The 26,258-nt window shown below is 40.7% G+C and overlaps 2 protein-coding genes and 1 long non-coding RNA gene across 8 annotated transcripts in view; 2 read left to right on the top strand and 1 right to left on the bottom strand.

Moving 5' to 3' along the window:
- grb2b (growth factor receptor-bound protein 2b) overlaps nt 1–6,115 on the top strand; it is a 41,098-nt gene extending 34,983 nt beyond the window's left edge. Inside the window, exon 6 of the mRNA XM_088343218.1 lies at nt 4,347–6,115. Coding sequence (XP_088199344.1) covers nt 4,347–4,532 — 186 coding nt within the window. The 3' untranslated portion in view covers nt 4,533–6,115. The remainder of the gene's footprint in view (nt 1–4,346) is intronic.
- LOC148374982 (uncharacterized) lies at nt 4,704–25,519 on the bottom strand. 2 transcript variants are annotated; one of them, XR_015851235.1, is made up of 4 exons: nt 25,369–25,519; nt 12,392–12,519; nt 12,166–12,316; nt 4,704–4,927 (listed from the first exon to the last, which is right to left on the bottom strand). It is a non-coding gene; the product is annotated as an uncharacterized LOC148374982 (long non-coding RNA). The 2 variants fall into 2 exon arrangements; XR_015851234.1 differs by lacking the exon at nt 4,704–4,927 and adding an exon at nt 9,358–9,693.
- bptf (bromodomain PHD finger transcription factor) overlaps nt 19,583–26,258 on the top strand; it is a 41,935-nt gene continuing 35,259 nt past the window's right edge. For 4 of the 5 annotated variants that reach the window (XR_015851232.1, XM_088343215.1, XM_088343214.1 and 1 more), the window contains exons 1-2: nt 19,583–20,304; nt 21,734–22,556. Coding sequence is in view for 4 of the 5 variants with exons in the window: in XM_088343215.1 (XP_088199341.1) it covers nt 19,773–20,304; nt 21,734–22,556 (1,355 nt within the window). In the remaining variant the exon portion in view is untranslated. Of the gene's footprint in view, nt 20,305–21,733; nt 22,557–26,258 lie in introns of those variants that run through there. The other variant, XM_088343217.1, reaches the window with a different exon arrangement.

Genomic DNA, 26,258 nt, shown 5'->3' with positions numbered 1-26,258 from the left:
TTCTCAACAAGTCTGCTTTAAAATCACACTCAGTTTTGCTCACGTGATCAACGGCAGCTGGCATTATTTGGTATTGCATTGTCCCATGAAGGGGCATCAACCCTACTATTCTCGCGTAAGAGGACAGGTGCATGCTATCCCAAAACGGCCTACTATGTGTATTAATGTGTATTAATGCAAAGATTCTGTATTAATTATGGACATTTATTATGGGCCATACAAAAATTAGTTCAATTCCCGTTAGTATATTGGTATTGGAAAAAATGCCTCCCAATTGGAAATTTAAGCTACATATTACTGTTACTTTTACCCAACACCTATATAGGGAGATATTTTTTTCAAAAATATTTACACACGTATTGTTCTGATCCAAAAATAAATTCGCTATTTACTCAAGATCTTAATCATGTCTTGATGGATGCACACCCATGATTTAAATCGCTTATAGGAATCGCAAATATGTTTGTGGATCTGTAAAACACATATTTCACACCGGAATTATTCTTTTAGGGTATTAGAGAAATTTAAAAAATGGCTTTGTGAAAGGCCTTAAAAAGTGCTTAAATTTGGCCATGAAAAAAGGTGTACAAACCTTGTCTGATACATAACAGCTACCATATAATTGCCAGGAAAAAAACGCTTTTCCTGGATGTGAAACCATATTGTCGATGTAATTTCTAATGTAACACACTCAAATACATTGAAAACATAATTCCACCAAAATTTCATACCCAGCACTTGTGGCTATGACAAAAACCCAAGTTTATTATTACAAACCAATGTTGGACGTTATCGGTCATGATTTTGGAGACAGGCATTTCTAATGATCAGAATCAGAATGTTTTGGACAAAGAGAAACTTCCAAAATATGCAAGACAGGAGAAAGGAATTTGCCAAATTCCAATTCTAATCCCCAAAAAAATAAACCAAAAAATGTCAAACTTCAGACGTTATACAGTGTGTTTCAAAAAATGAGATGTAAGTGTTGCAGAGAGTACATGATTAAGGCAAATAAAGTATTAATGTTGAACATCATAAGATGTATTTTTCCAATTTTGAATGAGATATTCAAAAGCACGGGGATTATGTGAACATTTTCACAAACATCCTATACCAGACCTGGGCACTCCGGTCCTGGAGGGCCGTATGTTCTGCATGATTTTTGAGGTTTCTCTGATCCAATACAGGTGATTCCAATCACCAGTATCGTTAACGAGCACTTGCTAGCTTGCTAACGAGGTTATAATTTGTATCACCTGAGTTGAAGAAGAGCAAACTTCAAAATCTGGCAGGACGTATGGCCCTCCAGGACCGGAGTGCCCAGGTCTGTCCTATACGCACACCGCCAAATTGGGAATCCGGCTCCTGCCAAACACGCCTTTGCACATCTTGGGTAACAGTCTCCAGCCGATTACTTTATATATATATATACATATATATATAAATATATATATATACCGTATTTTCCGCACTATAGGGCGCACCGGGTTATAGGGCGCACCCCCAAAAAATAGTTTTTGGTCCTATATCTTCCATAGATAAGGCGCAACGGATTATAAGGCGCTACAATGGGAACGTCGACAAAACAGTCAGATAGTTCAGTCAAACTTATTACCCCCTTAACATTCCCAAAGCTTGCAAAGAAGCAAATACGTGTCGTAGACACGTGCGGATGCGGTGTCCGTACGATGTCACTTAAATGCGTCATTTCAAATATCATTTGGAAGGTTGAAGTCTTGGGATTCAAGAAATGCCAAACATTTCTTAGTTTCTATTTTCTTTTTCGCTCGCAACTTTACTGTGCATATGACAATAAACACTTGGAATTGAGTTTAATTCACTCAACTCATCACAGCAACATCAAGATCATTCTAAAACAAGATACCGGGAAAATATAAAGCCGCATAACTCACCTAAGTTCTCACGTTCAATAATGATACGCAATCATGGTCTTCTTACAACCGTGAGTGAAGTAAATCCAGGAGAGTAGAATATTTACAAATACAGACTAATGAAACATGTTTCTTTATGCCGTACTTTAGCAATGGCGTAGCAAGCTTGCTAAACTCGGCCGATTGCAGGGTTTGTTTTGGCCATCTAACCAATCCGAGGCTCCGAATAACTTCAGCCAATAGCGATCGATTTAACGGATGATTGACACATTGGTTAGCCAATGAAACGCCGGTATATAAATCCCAGCATACACCGCGGACTTGCTACGCCATTGCTAAACTCGGCCGATTGCAGGGTTTGTTTTGGCCATCTAGCCAATCCAAGGCTCCGGATAACTTCAGCCAATAGTGATCGATTCAAATGATGATTGACACATTGGTTAGCCAATGAAACGCCGGTATATAAATCCCAGCATACACCGCGGACTACTCCACGTTCGGGGTAAAATCGAGTCAGCGGCTGTTGAGTAAGTTGCGAAACCTTGCGAATTTAATATTGAGCCATATGATAGATAGATAGATAGATACTTTATTCATCCCCTAAGGGAAATTCACATTTCCAGCAGCATCCTTGAGCTGAGAACAGTACAATAATAAAGCCAAAAGAATACAATATACAAATACCCAGTGTGACGTGCAAATGCCCACTGTAGCGTGTTATATAGAGTAACTAAATAGTGCTACACAGAATACATTTTGCAGTAAGATTTGGTAATATCCAATGTAGGTGGTGTGGTTTAATGTGGGCCTTTACTCTGCTATATATAAGGCGCACTGTGTTATAAGGCGCATGGTCAGCTTTTGAAAAAAATTAAGACTTTTAGGTGCGCCTTATAGTGCGGAAAATACGGTGTGTGTATATATATATATATATATATATATATATACACAAATTATCTGCTTGCGAGTTAGTACAGGGAAATGCATATATTATTTTTATAGCCATTAATATTCAACGGATATCACGTTTCCTGAAACACCTTTCATAAGGACAATATATGTATTAATAAATCAAGTACTATTGATAGAGGACAAAAATGTAGTTGTGCCATTGTCTTTTTGTGTGTCTACTACAAAAATAGTACAAAACCAAATATATATCTATCTGTATTTTGTTAAAATATATATTTTTTTGCTTTTTTTTCGTTATTTTCCTTATGTGAAGTTAGACTATTTCATGAAAAATGTAAGATATTGCTTCCCTTTAGCTGTTGCGTAAAAGTTCATTTTTGCTGTCATTCTCAATCATAACGATTGCTTTCAAAATGAGTTGCACTCATAGTTCATCAGTAAAAAATGTGATTAAATACTGCAATTGAGTAGGCTATAGGTGTGGTTACTGTTTACACATAGCTCGAAAGAAGTTAACGTACCATTCCAAACTCAGTAATTGAGTTGTAATTTTTTCTTTAAAGTTGTCAAGATTCAAGGTCTCAAAAACAAAATAATTGTGGCCCCATTCCGATCTTAAATAGTTCTCCTGGGTGTGTTGTTTTATCAATTTATCTATTGCAGTTATACATTCAACAGCGTTTAATGAAGTTACAATAAAGCCTTTATGTTAAATTTCAATGCAGGATAATTCAAATATTAAAGTCCATAGCTATGCTATTAAACCCATACATTTTTTCACACGCTTGACAGTGGCAGTGCCTATGTATCACTCGGGATAATCTTTGCATTGAATTGAATTCTCTCTAATGCCACTGATATCAACGTTGTGTAACATTGTATGCAACAAGATAGGACATGGCACTTCAGTGTAAGCATCTAACGAAGATCAAAGACGGTTAGGATAACTGTGCTAATATTTACAAAGTAGTATGACATTTCACTGTAGTAAGTGCGCCAAGCTAAATTTAACCTTCTTTTATGCAGCCGAATTGAGGCTAAAGTCAGCTAGAAGGCCTAACCCCTTATCTTGGTTCTGTGCATTATCGCCAAGGTGTATGTATGTATGTATGTATGTGTGTGTGTGTGTGTTATGCCTTCTGCAGATCACTGAAACACAGTGCTGGACAACACACCTCAATAAATTATTGGGTTTTACAGATTACCCAGACATAATTTTTTTTATTGGTTTGCAAATAATCTGTGGTCTGTGCAGCCCGTCTTTGTGATTAAGGGCTATACAAATAAACTTGACTTGACCTTTTTAAGCATGTGACCTATTTTCATGTCTGTCCTGGTTGAAATTTGGGATTGCAAGTTAATAACCGCTAAGTGCTTTCCATCCTTAGCTTAATACTGTCATTAAGAATGACATCTGAAATGTTGCTGTAGTGACATTTTGGGTCAGTTTTTGCCCCCTTAGCTCTGCCCTGCCAGATTTGTATTCTCCCCATGCACCCTGGCTAACCTCGGTCTGCGTGTTTCCTTGTTTCCACGGAACAGCATCCCACATACGTGCAGGCGCTCTTTGACTTTGACCCCCAGGAGGAAGGCGAGTTGGGTTTCCGACGCGGCGACTTCATCCAAGTCCTGGACAACTCTGACCCCAACTGGTGGAAAGGCGGCTGCCACGGCCAGACGGGCATGTTCCCGCGCAACTACGTCACGCCGGTCAATCGGAACATGTGAAACAGTGGCGACGTGTGAACGGCCACCGCACCAACTCCTTCATCATCATTCTAGATGTCATCAGTCCCTCCACCCTCATTCAATCCACAAACTACCCCCACCCACAAGCCTTCCTCGTCGCCAACCCCACCATAGCAGGAGCAGAGAGGAAGAATGCAAACAAGTGAAAAGTAAGAGATGAGACCGCCGGTTTATTTGGCGCTTTGCAATGGGCGGCAGCTGAGCAAAATCCACCTAGACTTCCGCTGAGACTTTGCGCGCCTCGCTGAGGATTGCAATCACCTTTGAGGGAAAGCGAAAACCAAATGATTTGACTCCCACAGTCTTCTCCTTAACTTCTTAACATTCTGCCGCCTTGTCTACGCTTCTGATGCATGTTCTTTTATCAGCCGCATCTGTTTTAAAGGAAAAACAAAAAAAAAAGAGATAAGGTTTTTGGGGTTTTTTTAAAGGAAAAAAAATGACCACTTATGGCGTATACAGCAAGTTTTCATGTCTATGATGATTGGCTCGCGAGCGTTGTACGTCAGCTACTGGCTGTATAGATAAATCAACTATAGAGAGAATCCATTTTTTAAGAGTATATATTATATATATTTGTATGTGTTTGTCAGTCTTACCTCCCATCACATCTTTTTTTAAATTATGTCAATTGGTTTATTTACCCAAAAAAGACCTCGTAGCTCTAGAATGTGCTGAATTATCCCTCACGTTTTTATCCGAGGTTTTTCGGATAACTCGCGTGACTTTTCTTGGTCTTCCCAAAAGAAGTCCACTTGAATACCAATTGAGCAGGGGAGATCCTGTCACGAGCACCAAGGGCAAGCAGCCATGAATACAAGCCATGTATGACATCAGTCACCGCCACCACGATTTGGGGTTATTTTTTGCAAACATTTGAATGTAGCTGGCAGAGTACGCAGACATTAGCATGAGGGAAGCAGCTCGGAGAAGTGAAGTACGCGGCCGGGCAAGGGAAAAGGCGCTGTCGTTTTGTCGATGATCAGTCTACACATATACAGTACAGCTCAGTAATTTAGCTAAAAGCTCTCCTGCTCATTTTTTGCACTTGTTGGTCTAAGATTGGATAATCACGCATAATCACCAGTCATCCACACTTCCCACAACCGAGAGCTCATCATTTTGGAGGTGAAGACAAATCTGCTAAAATGATAACAGTAAAATGACATTTTTGTCTTTATTTTTTGGGGGTGAAATGTGGTGTGGAGCACTCTTCTTTTTCTTGGTGTCGATGGAAGATTTTCTGGTCCAGTCTGTGCTGTTTTGTTGGTTTCTTGCTCTCTCTGGATAGTGCCTTTCTCTCTGGTCTTTTAGTGTCTGTGACCCTCCCATTTGATGGGGCCTGCCAGTCCTGAAGTGAGAAACGAGTGTACATAACCGAACCTATCCCACCGCCCTCTCCCACATCAACTCGCCTTCACCTTAGAACCCCACCTACATGGTGTTCTTATTTAAGTGTCTTTCGCCTTGTCTTACCTAATGATGCCGTTTCAGTTTCGCTATTTTCTTTTTGCATTATTTTCTTGTTTTCAATTAATAAAATGCAAGATGGAAAAACAGAACATCTGTGTGTATTATTAACAGGTTTCGTATAGGTGCTTCAAATGCTCGAAATGTGTTTCCAAGGTTTGAGAATTGCTTGAATTTTGCTTTAAGTCCTCACAAATGTTTGAAATTGTTGTCATGGTTTTCTCCAGTCTAACTGGATAGACCGTGTATTAAATGAAGCAAAATTCAAACAAGTTTGCTTGAAAATGATGTCAAAAAGTCTGCTACAGTTTGCCACGACAACTATTCCTCCTTCATGCTGTCAGTAAGAAAACAAACAAGAACATTTGATACAACGTAGACTAGGGATCTCAAACTTGCGGCCCCCAGGATGACAGTTTGTTGCCCCTTGTTTGATATGAAAGTTGAAGGGACAGTGTTTTTTTTTGGGGGGGGGGATTCATTGTGTCATGCAACTTGTCTTCCAGATATCCTTTCTTCTGTCCATTTGTCCTTTATGTTCAAGCCTTTTTTTAAAATGTATATATGTCTAAAATAAGTCAAAACATGTAGTGGTATTTACTAGAATAGATACACCTTAAAGTATCATTGAGTTTTAATATTTCACCACCAGATTATAATAATGATAGTAATATTTTTTGTTTAACAGTGCCTTTCTGGACACCCAAGGTCACGATACACAGAACAAAAACAGTGATATAAATAAAAAAGTGGAAAAAAAATAAAAGTCACCACAGTATACCTTATAGTGTAAATGAAAACAAGTGCCAAAGAACACAGAAAAATACAAAAGAGACTGAAGATTAAGCATTGTATTTGTTTTTTGGCTCAGCCTTTTGCAGGGTTTTTGTTTTTTGGGGGGGTAATTGTAGCAACAAATCAATTCAAATATATCCACCGAATTATAATGATAGTAATATAAAATGGGCAGGACGGCGGCTCAGTGGTTCTGTGGTCATGAGATTGAACCTCCTGTGTGGAGTTTGCGTGTTCTCCCCGTGCTTGCTCAGGTTTTCTCCAGGCACTACGGTTTCCTCCCACATTCCAAAGACATGCATGTCAGGTTAATTGGCAGGTCCAAATTGTCCCGATGTGTGAATGAGCAAGTGATCTGTCTGTCTCTGTGTGCCCTGCGACTGGCTGGCAACCAGTCCAGGGTGTCCCATGCCCACTGCCCAAAGATAGCTGGGATGGGCTCCAGCACCCCCGCGACCCTACTGAGGATAAGCGGTGCAGATAATGAATGAATAATATAAAATGATAGTTCATGTATTTTGTTTTTTTAAATCAGTATTGTCTTTTGATGAGTGGTTTTCTTTTTTTATACCGCTAAGAGAATTTAATAATACAGTCCCTTTAAGTCCACCCCATGCAGATTATAGATTAATTTGATTGATGCTTTTTTTTTTTTAATTAGGCCTTATTTTGGATAGATTTTTTATAAAGCTTTAAGAACATTGGAACCTGTTCAGTGTTATTTATTTTTTGGGGGAAAACCTGACGTTGCTCAAACTTACTTAGACCCAAGCTCCAGCAGCCCCCAAGAAGTTTGAGACCTCTGACATAGCCCTAACAGACGCCAGCAAACACTAACGAAATGGGGCACAGGAACTCCTTCATTTTCTATGCCTTATCGAATGATAGCCGCTTGTTTAAAATTCGGCTTGAGATTGATCAAGTCTTGTCATTCTCTTCCTACAGGCATTATGCAGTGACCTCAAACAACAGGGTTACTGACTGAATTACGCTTAATTTCTTGTTTATATGATACTATATACATTTGAAAATTGGCTTTAAAAGTCCCTAAGTCCTTGAATTCTGCCATGAAAAATTTGGAGAAACTCTATATAGGAAAATTATGTAAATAGAACCGCAATGCCTTCTTCGGTCTTTATTACAGTTAGCTAATTAATACAATTGGTCGTGAAAGGAATTGCCCCTGAGGATGTGAACTGCATCAGGTTTACGTCTTTGCCATTAAATCACCAGTTTGTTGCGCAAACTCCTATTAAACCAAACGCAGCATATTTATTTTGCACTGGTATTGTGTACAGGAGTTTGAAGAATGTACTCTGTGGTAGTGGGAAATATATGTTGGCCTGGAGAGAGGTGGGTGCCACCATGCTGTACTTGCCCAAGACACGCCACAGTAAATGGTGCCCCGAAGACCCTAGTGGTTAAGGTATCCAACCAACTAACCAGTGATCATCAAGAGTGGGTAACACAAAAACTAGCGGGGAATTTCATTGTGAGGTAATCATTCTACTGTGTTTAAAACTTGAAAAATAATTGATTAAAAATTAGAAATCCGATTGTATTTCCTTTTGGCTTATTTGACGTTCATTTTGTTCCCTCTGTTCATCCGTATACAAGGTTTGATTCAAAATCCTCAACTTTATGAAACAATTGAGAAAGAAAAAAAGCAAGAGCTTACTTTGCTCCCGGTCCTGTGACAGCATAAACACTTTACCATAATTCATTCAAAGAAACCAAATTTCTAGTATGACATGTAAACATGGGTAGGGTTACTTTAACTTGATTACTTTCAATTACTTTTGGATTACTCCAATACCAAATACATCAAAGCGGCGCTGCCACGAGCGGCTGCCTTTTCCAGCAGCTGCCCTATTGTTTTATTGTCTGCTCCTATCTTCGGTGTTTTTTCTTCCCATTTTGACAACTACACTTTGGATTACTTCTATCCTATGGACATGGGTTTTGTATTCAAGGAATTTCAACTCCTTGCCCTGAAAAATTCTCGTGCCGGCGTGATGAAGGGGCCTATCGTGGAAGGAAAGCCGGAGCTAGCGAAGCGGCGTTATAAGTCTTCGGTACCATCCGTAATCATGGTAAATGCGAACTCACGACCAAATAAGATCATCGAGTGCTGGTGGAAAACATCGAAGCGCACAGGGAGCGCAGTTGCTGTGTTTTGCGGAAACGTGGCTCACATTTAGCATTCCGGACGCTAACGTGTAGCCACCCGGAGCAATCCGGCTTCAACGCCGCTAAACAGAGACACGAAAGCCGGGGGGAATCGGAGAGGAGGCGGACTTGCTAACACGAGGTGGTGTATCCCTGGATTTTCACAAAGAAAAGTTTTCCATCTGCCGCAGGGATGTCGAATTTTTGGACTGGCGTGACGTCATCCACTTCTTACAAGCACCCCTAGGGCATCATGTTCATCTGTTAATAAACAACGGGGTAGACTGCTGGAAGTGTGAATTTCCCTACGGGGATGAATAAAGTATCTATCTATCTATCTATGCTTATAAAAGACAAAAGAAACTAAATATGAATAGTCAAGTCATTTTTATTTGTATAGCCCTAAATCACGAAGAGTCTCAAAGGGCTTCACAGATTGTTACACTATATTACACAAACTATTTTCAACCGACAAGAGGAGTAGGTTATTCGTATGCAATGGAGTAGAAGTGAGTTTTAAGTTTAGATTTAAACATTTCCACTGAGGTTGCAGATCGAATCTCAGGGGGAAGAGCATTCCACAGCACCGGTGCCCGGATGGAGAACGCTCTCGAACCAGCAGAAGACTTCTTTGCTCTCGGGATCATCAGAAGACCAGCACTCTCAGATCGTAGGCTTCGGACCGGGACATAGTGGCAGATCAGATCTGAAAGATAAGAGGGAGCAAGTCCATGTATGATTTTGTACAATACTAAGAGAACTTTGAAGTCACATCTTTGGCTAACTGGGAGCCAATGCAGGTTAGCCAAAATCGGTGTTATGTGATCGTACTTTTTTGTCCTAGTTAAAAGCCTCGCTGCGGCATTTTGTACTAGCTGAAGAGACTTGATTCTGGACTTCGGGAGACCGGAGAGTAGTGCATTGCAGTAATCGAGACGGGAGGTAACAAATGCATGAATTATTGTTTCCGCATCAGACTGAGACAGTATTGAACGGATTTTAGCAATGTTGCGAAGATGGAAGAAGGCAGTTCTAGTAATTTGCTTTACATGCATCTCAAAGGATAGATCAGGGTCAAATATGACACCTAAATTTTTAACTGAGTCACTCTGTGTGATGTGACATTTGTCAATGTTCACAGCAGTTTTTGAGAATAAGTCCCGGCATTTAGAAGGACCAATGAGCTGGAGAGCTACGAGCCGCAAGCATGTATCCATGCGCAGCCGAATAAAATTGTTCAATTTTGTGCAGGCTTGGGGAGTAACGGAACAGCAAAAATGATGTTGGCAAGCTGTTTGGATTTATTTTCAATTTGTTTGTCGCATGTTATGTTAGTTTTGCCGGAGATCAAAGAGATCAAAGCCAGGAGAGAAAGCTTACCATGTGTTGTGAGTCATAATTTTATTCATATTTAGTTTATTTTGTCTTTTATTAGCATAGTTGGTATTGGAGTAATCCAAAAGTAATCAAGTTAAAGTAACCCTACCCAACCCTGCATGTAAATTGAATTACATCTTACATCTCATTGTTAAATATTTTCATTGAAGATTCACCATAACACAGTCCTGCGACTCATTTTTATGAGAAAAGATCGATCAACATATGGCTTAATATGATTTGGTGTATGTAACTTCGAAATATTCTTCTTGCACACATCATTTCCTTGGACTCATTGCAGCTCCTTATGTTGTGTGTGCAATTGTGTGAAATTTTTAGGATGCACTCATATAAACTGATCCTTTTTCATCTGTTTAGGAGTTTGGGTTGGGATTTGGACTGTATTTGAAACAGCCATTTTCTTACTTTCACCATTTTGATCCTGGGATAAAAGAGAATCCACGACCACACCCGCAATATCAGACATTAGCCCCCTCCCCACCTCCTTACCATCAGCGTGATGTGCTTCATGGCCGTAACACCAATGATAAAAGTAAGATGAAGCAGGTGGGAAAACATATAAAGGCTCTTTGAACTAAATGGGGCATTGTTAACACATACTTAATAGAGAAAATATTTAATTTTAACGTTTTTCAGGACACCTCAAACTACCCGACATTTAACTCGGCTGCAGATGTTACTTGAAAGAGTATTTGCCAAACTATCCTTAAAGGGACACTCCGTAATATCTTACCACTAGATGTCACTTCGTTGTGGACTGCAACCGAAAATGAATGCTCCAAAGAATAATCTCATCTATAGATACCCAAAGCGGCAAAAGAGGACCATTTTTCCTCTTTTTTTTTTTTCCCTTCCAGACATTTTTGGCGGTAGCCGTAGCAGCAAGATGGTGGATAATTATGTCAGCTCCCTCTAGGTGAGCCTTTTATGTCAAATAAATACAAATATCTTGACCTATGAATACCTAAAAAAATAATATGTATATGATGGTTGATGTATTTTTGTTTAATATTCAAATCAATATATGTTTGCGTGGAGAGGGATGGATGCGAACAGGCTGTACATGCCTAAGACACACCACATAAAATTGTGCCCATAAGAACAACCAACCAACCAACCTGTATATTTTCAATGAATAGTTTTGTTTTGTTTTTTTTACCACTGGGTAGCGCTAGATATTTAAATTTAATTTGAACGTTTTTAAAGACACCTCAAACTATGTACCCCACCTTTAGTGATGAATGTTGATTTATTTTTTTGTTGCTCTGACCTCATTTTTCGCAACCGTTATTCAATATTTTGAAAACTCACTGGTTACATCAGCAGTCCCCTTTTGATTTGATCTCCTCTGTACTCTTTTCTACTTAGGACAGCTATCAGCCTGCTTCAGTGCTCACATTCATCCCACAGCACTTGTGACACATCCACTAAGTACAATGCCAGGAAAATGGACCGAGGGAGAATATGATATAGGTTTGATAGACATAGGAAGGCTCTTTTATCACCCTTTTAGATGATGACCTATTTGCCAAGAAGATGCATGTTAGTTGTAGCGCGTGGCCTGTGGGCTGGTTACCATATGTTGTGGCCGGCAGCATTTTAAGATGATTGAAGGATTTGCAAGAGACAGGACATTCCCATTGAGAAGATTATTATTTGCGATTGAACTCTCGAGATCCGTTAGTGGAGGTTATGTTATAAGGGTAACTTTTTCCTTCCTTGGTTAAACAACAGATTTTAAAGCCAGGTTCTAGGGAGCAAATAAGGCCCTAAGAGTTACTTCATATGGCCTCACGGATCCTTGAACTGCCAGGGTCGTAGGAGCACCACTTCCTTAGGTGTTGTCTTGAGCAAGTACAGCTCGGCGGTGTCCATCCCTCTCCAGGACATTTTTGGGCAGAGGTTTGGTCGCCCACATGGCAAAGATTGTACTGGAGAAGGTACAAGGAAAAAACTCAAAAACTTCAACATGAGGAAAATGAAGAAACCTTGAGAGGGGGCCGCACATGAGTTAATCCCCTTTCGATGGAGAACCCTCTCGAACCTGCGGATCTCTTCTTGGCTCTTGGGATCACTAGTAGACCAGCATTTCGAGAGCGAAGGCTCAGGACCGGGACATAGGTGGAAATAAAATCTGAAAGATATGAGGGAGCAAGTCTATGCATTACTATTTGTATACTACCAACAGAACCTTAAAATCGCATCTTAAGCTAACAGGGAGCCAATACAGGGTAGCTAAAATCGGGGTAATGAGATCAAACTTTCTTGTCTTCGTCAAAAGCCTCACTGCAGCATTTTGTAACAGCTGAAGGTTCTTGATACTGGACTTCAGGAGACCCGAGAGTAGTACCTTACATAATCGAGGCGGGATGGATGAATTATAATCTCCACATTCGACTGAGAAGGCATAGGACGAATTTTAGCAATGTTGCGAAGATGAAAAAAAAAGCTGTTCTAGTAATATTCTTAACCTGTGTTTGGAAGGACAAATTGGGGTCAAATATACCACCTAGATTTTTGACTGAGTCCCTCTGGGTGATATTACATCTGTCAATATTTAGAGAACAAGTCATGGCATTTAGATGATGGACCAATAATTAACATTCAGTCTTTTCAGAGTTAAGGCGCAAGAATTTGAGTGACATCCATTCTTTTATCTCGATTTCGACAGATTAGTGGGCAGATTCCTCCATCGGAAAATATAGTTGAGTGTCATCTGCGTACAGTAGTTGAAGTTGTTTTGGTTTTGTTGATCATTTTGTTTTTTGAAAAAAATGTGAATATATACTGGTATCCCTGCTTTAAACTGCACAATCCTTTCTTTAAATACGTTTGAGAAGTGGAATTTCTTGATTTCGGTCGCAGCTTGTCATTAGGGTTAGATGGTGAGTCCTCAAGTCTGACTAACTGAGAACCAGTAAAGGGAACAAGTCCACGCAAGGGCATATTTTGGATGTGGGGGACGTGTCCCCCACCAAAAACAAACAGTAGTTTTGTCCCCATCAATATTATGAGATCACTTTAAAAAAAGTTTCCCCACCAATATCGTCCAAAACATTTTACATCCCCACCAATATTATATAACTTTCAGACGTGCTATCTCCCCCACCAATGCCAAGACCAAACCTAAGGCCCTTCATTAAGGATGATACTTTATTGTAGGCCGCTCCCATATTGCAATATACTCGAAAAACAATAATATATGTGAGAAAAGAGCACCTAAATAATGTCTGTGCATATAAAATGACGGATGAAAAGTCTTGCCATTGTTTCATACCAATTGCTTTCCTTAGCAATGATTGTCACTCCCCTTTTCAAGCAATAATAAACGGTACGAACGCAACAGAACACAACACCTATTTACTCACAGCAAGACAGACTGTCGAAAAAAAATATGGTTAATTTGTGAACAGACGTTTGTTTTATTCACCAGATAAATGATTGACTTCATTTTTACATTTGCTAGTGTACCGCGACAATTTTAGCAACATACTATGACGTTATCTGCTAAGAGTGACCGAGACGATCCGGATTAAAGCCGAAATTCTCACGACGAGATAATTTTAACAAAAAAAAACAGTCGTTTTCTTTTTTAAAATATATTTCTTAAAGAAAAACTCCCATATAAACATTGTTGTACAGTTTACACGAGAAAAAGATTTTTAAAAACACGTATAAAATACGGAGGAAACGTATACATTTAGAGGTACAGTACTATACAGTATGTCGTTTTTATGGTTGTTTCTTCTGAGCTACACGGTATTGTCCTGCCACCTGGCGGTCATCTATTGTACTCGACTTCATATCCTAACCGTTAGGACCTATACTTGACCGCAAATATTTATCCTCTGTAATTTGGAGTTACTATTCATTCTTTTTATATTGTTAATATAAGTGTGCACGTGTGAATACTGTTGCTATTAGAATGTATTTTGAATAATGTGTCTACCTATCCTGCATAGTCAACTGAGCAGAAGTCAATGGAAGGAGACCAAGAAGAAGGCCACGATTGACGTGGATGGATTGTGTTATGAGTGCACTGCAGGAAAGAGATCTTAATATAATGGAAGCTAGTGCTCTTGTTTGTGATAGAAATGACTGGAGAGGTGTTGTGAAAGGATAGTGGGATTGTGGACGCGTTCTTAAGGATGGGCTGGGCACCCGTATGATGCGGCAGGGGTAAAGCAGTGAAAGCTGTCTGGCCCCGCTGTTGAACAAAAAAGTGTGTTGTGTCTCCCTGACCCGAGTGACATGGCCGCTTTCTGGTGTCCCGTTTCATCTGGAGGGACGAAAGCATGACCAACTTAGGTGCCGAGGTACCTAACTTGTTTGGGTGTTTGGGCAATTGGGTTGGCCGTGGGTCCAAAAATTTTTGTGCGTGTTTTTTTGTCGGTCACCCCCCTTGAGGGATATGACCAAGGTAGATAGAATAGATATCTTGCATAACTCGGCCAGCAATTAGTCTCTCTAGGCCCCGTTCTAGCCCAAATCATCACCGGATCAGCACCGGATGCGTGAGCATTGTTGACCCAAAACAGCAGGTGTAGGAGTACGAGTTTGAATGGAGCAAGACAAGATTTGTATGTAGAGTTTTTAGAGTTGCAATTTACAAAAACAACATGCACAGCTGCTGTGTATAAGGGTACATAAATCGCAATTTCAAGGAAGACCATTTTTTGTCCGTGGTAAATTGGCCTTTTCATAATCATTGTAGGCTGCAATCCATTTAAATAACTGACTGAGCAGAGAAAATCATCAGACATGTGTGCATTTGCGGTGCTTGTTTTATATCTGGTAAGTTATCAGGGTGATCCGGTTCGGATTTATTTGATTATTTGAAATACATTTCGAGTTTCCCTGGGTTGTCTTGGTTTGATGATCTGAAACCTTTGCAAGTAAAAAATATGCAAAACAAAACAGAAGTCAGGAAGAGGTCAATCGTTTCCATGCCAATCAAAACAACTGCTTTTGTAAATAAAGTTGCTATTTTGCTGCTTGCACATACTTATGCTTATACATATGCTTATTTGGGTCGTTATTATTTACGATCAACAAACTTTTTGCGTTAATGGACTGGTATAAACTGACATGAATTCTGCCGTCCGGCCTCAGAATGCGCGCGCAGCTTGGCTACATCACACTTGTTTACAAACACCGCAAATGGTCTATTTTGTCCCAGATTTCTTGCTATTAGAAAATTTAACATGTAAAGAACTGGTTGTTACTACAATGATATTGTAGAGACTGAAATTGTTTTGTGTTTGTATCCCTTGTAATGAAAAATTAAATAATAGAAAAAAAGAAGAGGAAATAAACTTCAAAACAACCTTAATCAAGACTAAAAACGTAAATTAATGGTCCCCAAATTACAGCCCGATTTCACATACGGTATGGCCCACCAGAGAGCATTTCAACACGCATTTTTTTCACCTAAAAAAGAACTTTTTGTTCCTGTGTCCTTTTTTGTTAAAAAAGGGATTTGATTTCTGGTTGCGGTGGTGGGAGCGCCAAACTCTTACCGCAGGAAGACCAGCAATGTAGATGACACATGAAAAGACATTGGGTTTCAGCTCATTATCAGACTATTTTTAGTCACAGTACAAGAGATGAATGTTAGTTTCATTGCACAGTTTACATGTTACAATGACAATGCGTTTGTCAATTACAATGCTTAGGGTCCACGCAAAGGACAGCGAAGGAGCCAGCTGACCTGTTTTGAAAATAGATCACCAGTGCAGGGTCATTGTGACTTTCTTGTAAAAAAAATGTTTTAGTGGTTGACTGAGTACATCTAACCATACTTCCAATAAGTAACCTGGTATTAACATAGTAACCAAATAGTAATATGATCGGTTGTTACATTAGAAATGCATATCGAACTGGGTGCCCTTTGTGTTAATTAAGAGAAAGTAGCTCTCTGCTTGAAAAGGGTTGAGAACCTTTGGAATGGAAGAATATGATATAATTCACATTCATTGTAACATTTCAAACACACGGTGAAATGAATATTTGTCTCCGGTACCATGACTGAAAAAAATGTACTTCCTTTTTGCAAAGTCTTCTATACCGCTGATAGTCCAGTGCTGTGACAACTATCCTGTAAAACTGTGCACAGCACAACATAAGGTTTATGTTCCATGCATTTTTTTTTCTGTGAGGTACCCAGAGAGTTCCATTTGGGATTGTTTATTTCACAGTGTTATTATTCATTTTCAGACAGACGGACAGACGGACAGACGGACAGACGGATAGACGGATAGACGGATAGACGGATGGATGGATGGATGGATGGATAGACTTTTGTTCTGTTCAGAATCCAGAAGGGTGATTTGATTGTGGCTTTCTGGAAAAGAATGCATCTTTACATTCAGGTACTCCTGCAATTGTCACAATTTTTCTGATAGAAGCAGTCCCCGGTCCCTCATCAGAGAAGAGAAAATTTAACCCACACAGGAAGTAAGTTTGGGGACCCCCCAGGTTTAAATATTAGTGGCAATACTATTAGTTTTTCTTGATTGCTTTTGTACGTGTCTCTGTTCAGACTTTTAATCCTCAAAACTACTTAGTCTATCCTCACAGCATTGTATCTAGTGCACATCCAAAAACTAGCTTCTCAAGTTGCAGCTATTTTTCGTACATTCATTGAAACTGTTCAGTACAATTCTCTGCTATTTTCTACATTATCAGCTACATCTGTCGTGTTGGTCATAGTGGATTATTCCATCCATCCATTATCTGCACTGCTTACCCTCAGTAGGGTCGCGGGGTGCTGGATGTCGCGGGGGTGCTGGATGAGTTGTTCTCAAAAACCATCTCAGCTGGCTTCGGACAGTGGGCAGGGTACACCATGAACTGGTTGCCAGCCGGTCGCAGGGCACACAGAGACAGACAACTCACTTGCCCATTCACACCTAGAGAAAATTTAAACCGGCCAATTAACCTGACATGCATGTTTTTGGAATGTGGGAGGAAAACGGAGTGCCCGGAGGAAACCAACACAGGCACAGGAAGAACATGCAAACTCCACACAGGAAGGTTCGTCCTATTAATGTATTTGTTTCTATTGTTTTTTACCGCTGATTAAATAGAATGAAATTTGTATGAGATAAGGGAGTATCAACCTTTTCTGGATCACGGACAATCTGATATTGTCATGATTGCCTTATTTGGAACACCTGTGGCAGCTTGATAGGCGCCAACAGTCCGGACAAGCTGATTGATGGCCACACCCTTCTTAAGCCCCCGACTGCAGTTCAAACTTTGTCAGTTCGTTGCGAGCTGTTGTGTTTCACTCAGTGAGCGTTCCCGTCCGACTCTGTCCTTGTTAAAACCTGCTTCCTGCCCGATTCCCGTTTTCGACCCGTTTCTGAACCTGACTACGCCTGGTCTGCCTGCCGCCTGCCTACGACCACCTATTACGAACTTTACATCGCCTCTGATCTCCAGCCATGGTCAAACGACTTGCCATTCCCGCCTGTCTTCTTCCGGCACAGAATTGTCACTCCCGCCTTGCTGGTTCCCGCTCTCCGCCAGTCTTCGGATCAAGCAATCAAGCAAGCCTTACTCTCACTCTCTTTCAATAAAATCTGAGAAACGCATGCAATTGAGTCCTGTGTCCGTTCTGGTCTGTGACAGATAAATGATAATATTTTCACATGCATGCGCAAGTTCTCTTTATTTTTGTACTTGTTTTAAAATCATAATATAAATGATAATAAGTAAATGGAAGGAGACCAAGAAGAAGGCCGTGATTGACGTGGATGGATGGTGTTGTGAGTGCGCTGCATGAAAGGGGTCTAAATATAGTGGAAGCTAGAGCTCTTGTTGGTGATAGGAATGAGTGGAGAGGTGTTGTAAAAGGATAGTGGGATGTTTAGACGCATTCTAAGGGATGGGCAGGGCACCTGTATGATGCGGCAGGGGTAAACCAGTGAAAGTTGTCGGGCCCTGCTGTTGTGTCACCCCGACCCGAGTGACATGGCCACTTTCTTGTGTCCCGTTTCATCTGGAGGGACTAACATATGACCAACTTGGGTGCTGTGGTGCTTAACTTGTTTGGGTGTTTGGGCATTTGGGTTGGCCATGGTCCAAAATTGTTTGTGTTTTTTGCTACTTTTTCCTTATTTGTTTTTGTGTATGTGTTTGTTTTGCTGTCGGTCACCCCTCCCGAGGGATATGACCAGGGTAGATAGATAATAACAATTATAAAATTTCTTATATTGATACAATTAATGATAACCTAGTTCAGGGGTGGCGAACACGCGGCTCTAGAGCCGCATGCAGCTCTTGGCTAATAAGAATGCGGCTCTTTGCCTCATTCTATTTTCTATATACTGTGGCTCTTTGCCTCGTTTGATGTTTAGTTTTTTTCCCCCTCTTAAAACACACTTGGCGAAGGCGAGGTTTTGAAACAGTATTTTGTGGAATTAATTGAAACTCTGGCTCCAGGCAAGTGCGTGGTATGGCTCTTTGACTCTCACAGTTAAAAATTTCGGCTCTTTGTGTCAAACTTATTCGCCATCCCTGACCTAGTTGTTGCACTGTGGGTGCATTCCAAGCCATCCTTCGGGAACTTGGACCTGACGTGCGCCATCATTTCAGAACCTGCTGCATCAGTCAAAATTTTGTGACAGGAGGCTGTCAACTGGAGATTCTGTTATTAATTATATTTGTTGTTGATGAGTTAATGATTACTGTGTATTGTCTGTTGATGCCTTTGCAGCATCCACTGCAGCCTGGTCATCCTGGAAGGGAAATTACCTCATGTGCAGCCGCTTTCTCAAAGTTTATTGATTTCCTCACGCTGTTTTTATTTATTTTTACCCTCGTGTAGTTTTCAGATCAGGGGACGTTGTAATGGTGGTCTGTGCAGACCTTTTAGACTTTTTGTGATTTAAGGGCTATACAAATAAACATGACTTGACTTGAATAATAGTTTTGCAGGAAAAAAAGGCTTATCCGGGTTAACCCATGGCGTTTTGCTACTTGTTCAATGTGTTTTGAGAAAAATGACCATCTCTTTTGAGTATTTCAAGTCAGATCTGAGACACGTACTAAAGTTATTGAGGGAAAACTGTAAATAATTGAAAATGTTTGTTTTTAAATTCTCACCACTAGGGAGCGCGTAGCTGTACCACGTGACCCGTGTGGTAGGGGCCTGTAGTGTTTTTTCGAGCCAGAGACGAAGATGCAGAAAAGAAAAATGGCGGCTCTGGGACAACCTAAGCGGGACGCCGGGCTTACATTTTGAGCTTCCACATCCGAGAAAACACACAAGGGGCTCTGCAGGCGTGCATGATCGGCGCCAATCCCGACGGAAGGCGGCTTTCCGCTCATTTCCTCGTCAGCTAACCATTAGGATTGTGCACCCGCTAGATTTCAGCGATCATGAGAGGCAAAAAGAGGAGGCCGTCCAAGCCGCTAGCAACAGAGGAGCAATCGCCTACTCCGGCTGCGACCAGGGGCTTGCGGCCCAGGAGGAACATCAAGCCCCGCTTCCGGGACAGCGGCGACGAGGACACGGAGAGCGTTGTTCGGGAGGCTCCCAAACCCGCCAAGAAAAAGAAAACTGGCCCTGCCGTCTCCACCCGGGGCAGAGGACGAGGCAGAGGCGGCCGCGGAGGAAGAAGAGGGGGTCGCGGAGGCAGGAGAACTCCCGGCGGCCGCAAAACGCTCGTCTACGACGACCACGAGAGTGACGAGGACGACGACGCTGTCAGTTTGAGGTCGGAGGAGGAAGAATTGGTCGAGGAGGAGCCCCATTCCGACGAGGACGAGGCCCTCAAAGAGGACTCGGACTGCCTCGATGATGTGCTGGACCAGGAGCAGAAGCATGAGGAGGAGGAGGAGGTGGAGGAGGATGCGAGCTACTGTACCGAGAGTAGCTTTCGGAGTCAGAGCACACGCGCAAGCACTCCGGGTAATTAAACCCCATACCTGAGTATTATGTACCAACGTGGCTTGCAAACTCTGCCCCACAAGAGCTGCACGCAGTTTGGTTATTGTTCAAAATGGAGAATGCAGAGTAAGGAACACAGGCCGGGGTGTTCTTTTCGATTTGGCAGGCAGGTGGATTGGAAAGTTAGCCTAGCTACGCGTTGCACGTTAGGGGTCTGGTCATTGCGTCACCTAATTCGAAACAAATACTTCCAGGGTTTTTGTTTTGCCGCTCAGGTGAGGAGTAGCTTTCGATGCTAACGCCAGAAAAGATACATAGACCATACGAACAACCACCTAAGATTCCACTCAACTTTAGTGTTGTCTTATATGCTACTAGCACAACACATAGCACAAATTAAATTACTTTCTCTTCCCGCGTGCAAACATGCACCAAATAAGACCTAATACATATCAACTACAAGGTAAAAAAAAGAAACGCATTTGAATATGATACATGCCTTTTTAACATCTGACACGTTAGATTGTATGTGTAGCCATTTACTTCTTTTTCTGACTTCATCCATTTTGTGACAAATTCACGTGTAAGACTGTCATAATTCTTGGTGTGCAAACACAATTGTCAACTTCTATCCATGCATCCATTATCTGCACCGCTTATCCTCAGTAGGGTCACGGGGGTGTTGGAGCCCATCCCAGCTGTCATCGGGCAGTGGACAGGGGACACCCTGAACTAGTTGCCAGCCAGTCGCAGGGCACACAGAGATGGACAAGTCACCCGCTTATTTGCACCTAGGGACAATTTGGACAGGCCAATTAACCTGACATGCACATTTTTGGAATGTGGGAGGAAACCGGAGTGCCCGGAGGAAACCGACGCAACCACTGCACTGCCGTGCCGGCAACTGTCAGCTTATTTATCATCAATTCCCCTAAACACGTTTTTGGAACGCTTTTTTGTCCTTAGTTGTAGGGTTGTTTGAATTGACTCATTAAATTTGCCATATTTTTTGTGTAGCCTAACTTTACAACTAATGCAAGAGTGCCTCAGGAAAACCTTCTGGATCTTCCCGAAAGATTCTTATACTCTTTTAAAATATTTAGTTATATAAATATCTTTCAAAATTGTATGTTTTGTAAATTGTACTCGGACCGAACTGTTGGTTGGACCAGGATGATGGTTGGTGATGAGGACAGTGCCTTGAAATGTCATTTATATTATCATCTAAAATCAGTAGAGGTTGTTACTTTATTTTTCAAGCTTTTCTCCGAAACATCTTTTATTTCAGAAATCTGGATATTTGTTGAAAATGAGTAATAAGGAGAACTACAGTAATTAATTGGAGTAATTAAGACATTGTGAACACTCAACACATGTGACTATGAAAATATTTTACATGTGCTCATCATGGACATTAAAAGAAATGTTAATAATTTTGTGTGTTCTCCAGGGAAGAAAAGGGCATTTGCCCCCCGGCCCCGCACTCCAATTTTGGAGGAGAAAAACATTCCCCCTCTTGATCTACCGGGATCCTCAGAGGATCTTCTGGTGCCAAGCGAAGAGCTGCTAAACGCAACCTCCATTTACGAGGTGCTTCGGAACTTCAGCACGGTTCTGCGACTGTCCCCCTTCCGCTTTGAGGACTTTTGTGCAGCACTCATCGGCCAAGAACAATGCACTTTAATCGCGGAGACCCACATTGCTCTGCTCAAGGCCATTTTGCATGAGGAGGAGACATCTAACACTAGCTTTGGGCCTGCTGACCTCAAGGACAGCGTTAACTCCACTCTGTACTTCATCGATGGTATGACATGGCCAGAGGTGTTGCGTGCTTATTGTGAAAGTGACACAGAATACCACTGCGTCCTCCCGTATCAGGAACAAGATGACTATCCTTATGGTGCTGTTGAAAGTAAAATCAAGGTGCTCGAGTTCCTGGTGAATCAGTTTCTTACGACCAACGTTGCTCGTGAAGAGCTAATGTCCGATGGCGTCAAGCAGGATGACGACCATTGTCGCGTGTGCCACCGCTTGGGTGATCTGCTCTGTTGCGAGACCTGCTCTGCGGTTTACCATTTGGAATGTGTCAAGCCACCGCTAAAGGAGGTTCCGGAAGACGAGTGGCAGTGCGAGGTCTGCGTGGCACATAAAGTACCTGGTGTCACGGATTGTGTGACCGAGGCGCAGAAGAACAGGCCCTATGTACGGCAGGAACCTATTGGATATGACCGCCACCAGAGGAAGTACTGGTTTCTCAGCAGAAGGATTATTGTGTAAGTCACAGCCAGTCTGCACCAGTTTATGATTTTGTTCAAAAGCTTCACCAATTGCAGGTTCCTTGGTGCTCAACCCTACTGTGGGGCCTTGAGATAAGAGTGGAATTTGTGCCCAGACTTTGCTCTTAACTCAAACCCCCAAATGATCTTTCGCCATTGAAATGGAAACCTAATGATTTGTTCCAACCTTATACTATACCGTATTTTCCACACTATAAGGCGCACTCTCAAAAATGCTGTGATGTTTTTTTTTTTTTTTCATATTTAGGGCGCACCGGATTACAAGGCACATGGAATTAAAACTACAGTTAGGGCTGTTGTTGCACAAAAAATAAAAAAATACTGTATTTGCATTTGATGATCATTTGACATATATCACTGATCACAATTGCGTGTAATGTAAACGTTTGTCACCTACAATGCTTAATTTGAGCTGAGAAAAAGTGAAACCAAACTTTATACTGATTTTTAATCACTTTGTTACTCATGTCTCCAACATATTTGGTACCATGACTCTAAATCGTGTTATAATGACATCAGGCCCAATGTCTTTTCACACGATATGTATCCTTAGTGGTTTAGTAAATCGGATTCAGCGCTGTCCACGACGCGATCCAAGTTTGATTCCCGTTGGACTTAATGTTATGCAATTGTGAACAACCATCCATGACCGTAGCAGCCTTGCGCTTCGGATTCGGTGCTATTATTATCAAGTTCGATCTACGTCGTCGCTATTAATATGCAATTGTGGTCAGAGATCAAATTTATCGACTGATTTATAATTGCTCAAATATAACGCATTTCAACTTTTCTCCGCATATAAGGCACATGTTCAATTTTTTGGACAATCTTGTTTTTTGGGTGCGCCTTATAGTAAGGAAAATACGGTTCTTCGTAATTGATTACAAAATTGGAATGAAATAATTTTTTCACTCGTTATGCATCTTATTCTAGTCATTGTGCATTCCTCGCAACCTGGAGGCCCTACAGATGGAAGAATAGGCCCATTTCTTCAGATTTTTATCTTGGAAGTAGTATTGGTCATCCTTTGCAGATGGTTGAGAATATGCACTTTTAATTCGTGCAGTACTTGCCAACAAAGGAAATAACACTATCATTTGGATTTAGATAACTCCTCTTTGAGCAAAGTATTTGCATTTTTTTTTGTCTGATTGCATCAAGCAGAAAAATTTAAGCTTACGGGGGCCACTTTGTTTGCCCGACCAATTTACCAAGTACACAAACATCTGTTTTTGTTTGGTTTCAAACTGAATGAAATGATCTGCATTTATATAGCGCTTTTCAAGTCAATGAAGACTTCCCAAAGCGCCAAACAGAAATACAAATTGGTTTCTTTAAAGGGACAGTGTATTATTTAGCGCCCCCTCCAGTGGTGTTTATACAAAATATATAATGATTTGAATAATAAAAATACATGAACTATCATACAAATGTTTTTTTTAAATATTCATAGGTCAAGATATTTATTTATTTCACATAATGCTCACCTAGAGGGTGCTGACTTAATGTTCTGCCATTTTACTGCTATAGGTAGCACCAAAAACTTTAATAGGCTGGGTAAAAAATAAAAGGAAAATGGTGCGGTTTGGTAACTTTGGGTCTCAATAGGTTGGATTATTCTTTGTGCTTTGTAGCATTTATTTTCAGTTGTACTCCAAGATGGATTGGCGTGTAGTGATTAAATGTTACGCAGTGTCCCTTTAAATATAGTTTAGCACAGTGGTTTGGAGCCCATGGCTCGCTAACAATATATGACTACGTAAGGCTCGGAGATCAAATAAGCCTTGAACGATTATTTGAAGTATTGTCACATAGGAGGTAACTGTCACACTTGCAAAGCCAAATTACACTGATGCCAAATGGTATGTTTCAGTAAATATAGGACACGATTTTAACCACAGTTTACAGTCAATGTGTCACACCAACAGACCTAGTTGTTGCCGTGAATCGCTAAATAATCCTTTACTTGGAAGCTTATTAAACAATATATGTAACCATTTTCCTATCATCTTGAAGTTATATCTATCCATCCATCATCTGCACCGCTTATCCTCAGTAGGGTCGCAGGGGTGCTGGAGCCCATCCCAGCTCTCTTCAGGCAGTGGGCAAGGGACACCCTGAACTGGTTGCCAGACAGTCGCAGGGTACACAGAGACAGACAGATCACTCGCTCATTCACACCTAGGGGCAATGTGGACCAGCCAATTAACCTGACATGCATGTCTTTGGAATGTGGGAGGAAACCGTAGTGCCCGGAGAAAACCCACGCAAGCACGGGAAGAACATGTAAATTCCACACAGTAGGGTTCGATCACATGACCTCAGAACTGTGCCGCACACGCGCTAACCACTGTTCTGCCATGCTGCCCTCTTGAAGTAATAGGAGGACATTAATCCAACTGTTTCCTCTGAACAGCATTTCTTTTAAAGGGCAAATTTGCATCAAACATGCATGGAGATGAACTAGCTACAATATGAATGAAAACGAAATACAATATTTCTCCTCATTGCACTTTAGCGAACACTTTTATATGCTTAACCCCTTCTACAAATATCTCATGTTGGAACGGCAAATATTAATATAATGAATATTTTTTACATTATATTCATAGAAGCCTGCGATATATGCATTTGGTTAAGCATAATATTCTGTTATTATATGGTTGTACATGGTCTATTAATAATTTCAAAAGTCATATTTTTTTTTTTGCAAATTACAAAAGTTGCAGTTACCTGACTCCCCTGGCATTCACAAAGAGCGATTTAGCTAACTGTTGGCTCCACCCACCTGTGGACTTCCTGGTCTTGTTAACCAGTTGTTTCCTCTCAGCGCAAGTGCGGATCAACAAACAATTAAAACTGTTAAAAGATAAGAATAAGATACTCAGTCGTTTTTCTTAAACTAGGGTAGGAGGTGATAATGTTCTGGTGACCTCATTGTTTACTTAACTGTTGAATAGAAGTGAGATGAGTTTGAAAGCGTGATGCGTGTATGTGCTCTTTGTGTGTCATACTGAGCAGCTGTCAAAGCTATATTGAATTGAATGAAAACTTTATTCGAACATTAAAATAAAAACAGAACAAAAACAATAACTCAACAAGATATTCAATTAAAAGGTTGAATGTAATAAAAAGCACCATAGAACCCAAATAATAGGAAATGCATCAATGAATCACAGATGGGAACTCAACAGAATAGAATGGGTTTCATGAATGATAAATTTCCTAGTTTACAAATACTAATCCGCCCTAAAGGATGTGTATATCAAGGAAAAGCAATTTGATTAACGGTTAGTGACAATGATGTAATCCATGTATAATTTTAAACACAACGAACAACAGTGGGGTAGAATAGTCACAACAACAAACTGATCACATTTTAAAAACAATAAACCTATTAATAACAAGCAAAGTCCCATTTATTCATATAGCCCTTAATCAGAAAAATGTCTCAAAGGACTGCACAGGATTACAATTACACCATTAGATGATCTATAATTTTCACAAGATCTCAATCTCGTTAATTTCCCCATCTATATCATATTGTCAGAATACATTCTGGCTAAACGCCAACAAGACTATACCAGTTTGTGTTTTCAAACAATTGAAACGTTGTGAGGTAGTGACTGAATGATGAGGCAATACACTTGTAAATGGCCTGTTCATAATTAATTGGCT

This window comes from Urocampus carinirostris, chromosome 1 (genome assembly GCF_059441175.1).
Source record: "Urocampus carinirostris isolate Australia breed hairy pipefish chromosome 1, RoL_Ucar_1.0, whole genome shotgun sequence".
Classification (NCBI taxonomy): Eukaryota; Metazoa; Chordata; class Actinopteri; order Syngnathiformes; family Syngnathidae; genus Urocampus; species Urocampus carinirostris.
Note: the sequence above shows the minus strand (reverse complement) of the source record. Positions and strands in the feature narration are given on the sequence as shown.